The sequence below is a fragment of the Drosophila persimilis genome, unplaced genomic scaffold (genome assembly GCF_003286085.1).
Source record: "Drosophila persimilis strain 14011-0111.01,24,50 unplaced genomic scaffold, DperRS2 tig00000124-arrow-pilon, whole genome shotgun sequence".
Lineage (NCBI taxonomy): Eukaryota > Metazoa > Arthropoda > Insecta > Diptera > Drosophilidae > Drosophila > Drosophila persimilis.
This window is the reverse complement of record NW_020825294.1, coordinates 13612051-13618564: the sequence shown is the minus strand read 5'-3', so window position 1 is coordinate 13618564 and position 6514 is coordinate 13612051. Positions and strand designations below refer to the sequence as shown.

Below are 6514 nucleotides of genomic sequence, written 5' to 3'. Positions count from 1 at the left end.
CTAGTTTAGTCATTCTATGGACCCGATCCGCCAGTTCGACTATCCGATAGCCAACTGGTGGACGCAAATATATAGCGGGAATCATTCGCATTTTGACTATCGGGTATAAAACCGTGTCTTAAAAACTTAAAAGAGTTTTACACATGGCAGAGCTATGCATAACTGGCGTGTTACGCCCAACACCAGGTGAAGCCCTAGATACCGTGCTGGACCTCCATCCCGTATATCTCATAGGAAAGAAGGTGACCGCACTTTCCGCTTTCAGAATGAGAGTACAAAGACTATGGAAGACATCTGCGTTTGGACGCTCGGAAATCTTGACGAGACTTACACAATTACCAGAAAGATCAGATTACTGTATGTGAATCTCTGGGAATTTCCCACAATACCTTCTGCAGAGCTGTCAGAACGAGGAAGAGACGTCGGTTTCCCAATTATTCTTCCAATGGCCCTGAAAAACCGTAGACTTCGTCTTTTTGGAGCCATTTTCGTCATTTATTAAGTGCCTATTTAGAGCGAAGCTTTAAAAGTAAGCGCCTGACTGACAGCTTCCATTAACGTTATTCTCCGCATCAGAACCGTCTATAAAACCATTGATCTTGTATCTCTGTGGAAAATGAAGGTGGAGGACCAAATGGACAGAATAAAGACGACCAAATTTAAGCAGCATCACCAAGATCTATGGTGGTCGCAAGCGCAATGGTGTTACTGCCGTGCCGTTGATAGTGCCGCCCATATGACTCTCCAGGCCCTCGAGCACGCCCGCCGTGTCGAAAAGCAACCAGAGGGTGGCCGCAAGCTCAGCTCCATCGCACAGCGGGATTTGGATCGCATCGCCAACCAGACTGTGGTCAAGCAGACTGCCAAGCAGACGGGGTCCCCCTGTCACTCCCAACTAAAAGTGGATTGCACATCCAATCGAAGTCTATAATTTGTAAGCATTTATTATTTATTTGGTTTACAGGCGAATGCTTTACTACGGTCGGTGTAAATAACATCCATCTGTAAGTTGCCTTGAAAGCCTTTAATAATGAAAGAGGTAAACTCTACCAAGTTCGTGGTGGTTGATCGCCGCCTTATAAATCCATGCTGAGTTGGAGATATAAGTGACTTGCAGAGATGTTGTAAGTGCGGCGTTAAAACCTTCTAAAACATTTTTGGAATAGCGGATTACTTTGCTATACCTCTATAATTTTTTGCGTCAGACTTGCCACCTTTTTTATGGAGAAGAATTACAAACGATTCCTGAGTACACAGCCTGGAACCCCGTCTGGACCCGGTGAAAACACTGGCTTAACTAGTCGAAGATCATGAACTAGAGGACATTTATTTAATAAGGGACTGAAAATGCCGGTACGGCATGACCAGAGTAGCTTTCCTCAGAAAACTGTAAAACTGTTCTGGGTCCTGAGAAAAACGTATCCTGCATCGAGAAAGGTAGTTCTTACAGCATTGAGCATTAAGAACTGAAAAGATTGACCGGGCTATTACATATCGAGAGTGAGAAGTAGGAGAACCAACTTCTTGAAATTTTAAACGTCTTGTCCAAGATTTTAAGGTTTTTAGACTGGATAACTGTTTGGTAGGTTAGGTAGAGGCGGTTGCCAGGCTCGATCGGCGCCCGCCACAGCTAGGCCGATTCCGGCCCATTATGGTACCGCTTGGGATCAGTCCCATCCTGCAAAAGGGAGCTTTCATGTCAGCAGTTGTCCCAGCCAGATGCTCTTATAAAGTTAGCGCCCTTTCTGGGACATAGTGTAGACATCTCCGGGATGTCGGTTAGAAAAGCAGAACTTAAGTGTTATAGCCTTCTTCTGCTGAGAGCTGGGCAGGAGCAGAACAGGTGTTCCACTGTCTCCTCTTCTTTCTCGTCTCTGCAGCTACTGCAAAAATCATACTGTGGGTCCTCAAGCCTGTTAGCGTGGGTGCTTATTAGCCAGTATCCCGTGAGGAAACGTATGACTACGCTGCACCTTTTCCTGCCTAGCTTGCAGAGCTCGGAGGTGCGCTTCTTGTCCATGGTCGGCCATGTTTACCCACATATCGTCTGTTAGCCGCTTGAATTGCTCTTTTACAATAAGCTTACAGGTTGCCATTGGCATACAGATATCCTCCTTGTCTAGGAGAAGGGGGATTGTAGTGCCAGATATGGCCAGCTCGTCCAATTAAGCTTTTTGTCAATTACCAACCCTAAGTAACTGGCACTCTCGCTGAAGCAGAGCCTGCATCCATTTAGTATTGGGGGCTGACGGGCGGAACCTTGTATTTACTTGTGAATAACACGTGTTACGTTTTCGGGAAATTTAATCCCAATCCGCGCGATTCTGTTCATCTGTACAGTCGAGCAAGCTTTGCGGTCATTAGGTCGCAGAGTGTTTGGGGGTGTTTCCCCGCGAGGATAATTGCAACGTCGTCCGCGTATGCCACCACTTTACAGCCCGCCCCTTCCAGGTCGCATAGAATCTTATTGACTGCTGTGTTCCCCAGAAGAGGAGACACCACTTTGTCAGGTGGCTCTGTGACATGTCATGAGATGATGTCACCATCCTGCATATGAGCAATTGATCAATGAGCATCACCAAGTGACGGTCCATCCCCAGGTCAGTCAGGGCCTCTGTAGTGGCGCCCAGTACAACATTGTTGAAGGCTCCCTCGATATCGAGAAAAGCTATTAGTGAGTATTCTTTGAGATGCAGAAATTTTTCTTTACTCGAGATAACTTCATGATGTGCCGTTTTAGCAGATTTTCCTTTCCGGGAGGCATGCTGCGCACTTGAGTACAGCTGGGGACTTATGGTTGTCCGTAATTGTAACCCGATAAGACTCTCAAAGGTTTTGAATAGGAAAGACGATGAACTGATGGGTCTAAAGTCTTTCGGGGTTGAGTGTGAGGCTTTGCCTGCATTAGGAATAAAAACTATCCTAGCCTTAAGTCAAGCTTGTGGTATTGTACATACCGCCAGTATCTTCCTAAAGATACATTTTAGCCAGTTGATGGCCGTGTCCCCGGCCTTCTGAGGTTAGGCCGGTATTACCTGGTCCGGGCCTGGCAATTTAAACGGGCTGAAGCTGGGCAGTAAGCCCAGCTTATGTAATCACATGCTTACAAAACAGAACATAAGCTGGGCAGATCCCAGATCACTGTAACGTCTTCCAATGCGGAAGTCATAGCAGTCAGGGAAGCTGTGAACCGCATTCAAGCAGATATCGTCATGGAAACTCGGGTAAACATCTATAGCTAAAGTTAAGCTGCGATCACTAAATGCGATTTGCTCGAAATCGGCCACTCTGCCAGACTGCCGCAAATCTCTTCACGAGATGGCTCAGCACTATGCCATCAGCCTTATATGGGTCCCGGGCAAGGATATTCGTATGACAATGACCAATTGTAGTCTTGTTGTCGCATATTGTGTGTTAATATGTGGCAATTGGTGATACAAAGTCGCATAGCTCCGCAAACATTGCCGACCATAAATAGCATACCTCTGAGCTCTGCAAACTTGGCAGAAAGAGGTGCAACGCAGTCATACGTCCCCTCACAGGAAATTGGTAAATAGATACCCACGCAAACAGGCTGGGCTCACCATATAATTATTTTTGGCGTAGATTGTGGAACACCTATTCTATTCCTTTCCAGCTCTTGGGCTTGTCCAAGCGGTAGAACACGGGGCAAAATCCTCAGAAGTGTGTCGATCTTTCATTTCCCCAAAATATTTTATTCAAAATCAGATGTGGGAAAAGGGATATGTCTGACCGCGAAATAGTTTTTTCACGTACTGTAAATTCTTAAAAAATCGCGGTCCATCGAGTGCTCTTTTTGTTTTAGTGCTATCTGCAGATTCTTCAAAATTAATATATTCTCTGACAACTAGACGTCAGACGAATATGTCAGACAATCGGCTACTGAAACTGACCAAAATATATAAACCTTATGAGGTCGGAATATGCTTTGGTTGTTCCATGTATTTACACAAATTTGATATAAAACTATATTTTTTGTGTATCGGGTATAACACAAAATTTTATGTTCAATATATATTAATTTTTGACTAAATATAAATTACTAAAATTATTTAAATATGGTATGCATTAACTTAAAAAGTGATTTCACTTCACTTTCAGAAGTATGTTAGTGTGTAAGACCCTTTAGTAAAAGTACCACATCACAAAAATATACACATACATGTGTGCATCCCTTCCAAGTTCCATGATCCCATCGTTTCTACGTAATATTTTCTTTTACTATTTTATGTGTTGTTTTGTTTTTGTTCAAAGAAAATCAAAAAGAAGGAAGTAATGTGAGTGCATAATTTATCGTGTATTTTTAAGTAGTTATTAAAAATACATAAAACCCAAATCATGAACTCAATTATGTGTGTAACACCATTTATTTTTTAATGAAAACTAATGAGTATGTGTTATATATGCAAGTACATACATAGGTGCATAAACAAAAACATCAAAAAAATTTTACAATGGTCAAAATTGTATGCTATGCTATAAGTCATATGAACATACATATGTACACATATACATACGTATATAGAAAATATACTTTATGAATTGTCTCGATAAATTCTATACCATACAGTTAATGTACGTGTTATACACATGTACATATGTAGATATGTATGTAACGTTATGTATAGTATGTACATATGTATGTAAGTTCTGCATATAAATATAATTGTATGTTTGGGCAGTATGTACTTTGTTTTACTTTGTTCACAATTTAACAAAAATTAATAACTTGCATACTAAATGTAAAAAGTTTAATAAGAAGTACATGCTTATGTATTTACATATGTACATACGTATGTTTTTTATAATTTTTTTTTGTTTTGAAGCTTTATATACATATGAATGACTATTTTTTACAACATAGAAACTATAGAAGTACAAAATTTCGTATATGTACATAGTACTCTGTAGGATGTTATTCAGTTTTACAAAATTTTTGGAACGCAGATGAATAAGCATATTAACATTTAGTGGTCCTTGCTCTGTTTATATGCAAATTAAATGTACATATGTATGTACGTACATATGTACATATTTAAGTCGACATTGCGAAAAGAGAAACTTGTTCAAAATACATGCATTGTATTTACATTTGTATTGATATAAATATAGTCGTATGATTTAGTTATTGGTTAGTTAGTTGTAAAAGGGAAAATTCAAGCTTATATATACATACATACATAGCGCAATACTTTCTGTCCGTCTTTTTTCTATGTAAACTAGTCGTTACTAAAATGTTGCATATACATAGACTTCTATTTATAATAGCTTTCTTAGAAAAGATCGGTTAAAAAAAGTAATTCCATGGAATGATATGGAAAATCGGAGAAAAAAGACCGTGAGATGACAAAGAGCTTAGGCGGGATATCAACTGATCTTATAGTTTTTTTTATATCATCTGGAATCCAAATGAGGTTTTTTTTTAAATTTAGTAACCGTTTTCAATACATTGAACCCAGATTTAGAGGACTTCCTTCGGTGAGTGGGCACCAAAGACACAAAAGTTCAGATTGTGATTATGAATATGTTGCTGCATATTACATACATACATACATATGTAAACATTAGGACCACCACATCATTATCTCTTGCATTTGATTGTATACTCTTGAATTAGAAAAAATACTTTTAATTAACATAAAATTATACCTGGAATTATACAGTATATTAAACTATTGTTTAAAATAAATCGTATGTTGCCATCTCTCTATGTAGGGAGGAATTGCAAATTCTGTGTATTCTGTATGTACATACATATGTATCTCAGTAGATTGCGTTTATTTTCTTGTCTTTTTATACACGATTCTTGAAATGAGTATAGGGGTACATTAAATTGGTGAGGAAAGTAGATGTGTGTAACGCCTAGAAGGAAGCGTTTCCGACCCCATAAAGTATATATGTACATGTATTCTTGATCAGAATCAATAGCCGAGACGATTGAGCCGTCAAAATTTTGTATCCAGACTACTGTGATTAACGCATTCTTTGTCGTCAATGTGTGCGACCTCTGGCGGACGGGAGCCATACTTACTGAGTATCGGGTATAAATGTAGAGTCGCGGCCGTAGCAGCGACTCACAACGTTCCCCTCGTTTGTGGTGGTTTTCATTCGAAATTTGAACTTTAAAAACTCAAGGAAAGGAAATAAAGATAAGGAAAAATAAAAATATCGTCGCTGCAGCCGTTTAACAAAACCTCCCGGATTCACATTTTACCGTTAAATTATGGTCGAACCATACTATCAGCAGATCCTTTGCATTAACCCTTGAGCCCCACACCCGCAGAGCGGAGTCAGATAAATTTAAGAATCAAGTTTTGCCATGATGGTTCCAGAGTTAACTAAGTCAATAGAATTAGTGTATTCCGGAAGAGTTAGGAATGTTACGTTTCCGTCAGAATTGTGAGCAATTGCTCTCAGAAAATTTGGGAAGAATATTATAAAATATCATATCACTCAACAGGAACTAAGGCTAGGAACAGAATTAGAATAAGAT

General features: G+C 39.7%; 1 protein-coding gene across 1 annotated transcript; it reads left to right on the top strand.

Annotated features, from left to right (window-relative positions):
- Window positions 1–616: 616 nt before the first annotated feature.
- On the top strand, window positions 617–931 carry LOC6603527 (40S ribosomal protein S19a). The gene has a single exon (XM_002028469.1). The coding sequence runs from the start codon at window positions 617–619 to the stop codon at window positions 929–931; it is 315 nt and encodes a 104-aa protein (XP_002028505.1).
- The last annotated feature ends 5583 nt before the right edge of the window (window positions 932–6514 follow it).

Coding starts and splice junctions, on each gene's coding strand:
- LOC6603527 (XM_002028469.1), top strand. CDS start 617: ATGAAGGTGGAGGACCAAATGGACAGAATAAAGACGACCAAATTTAAG.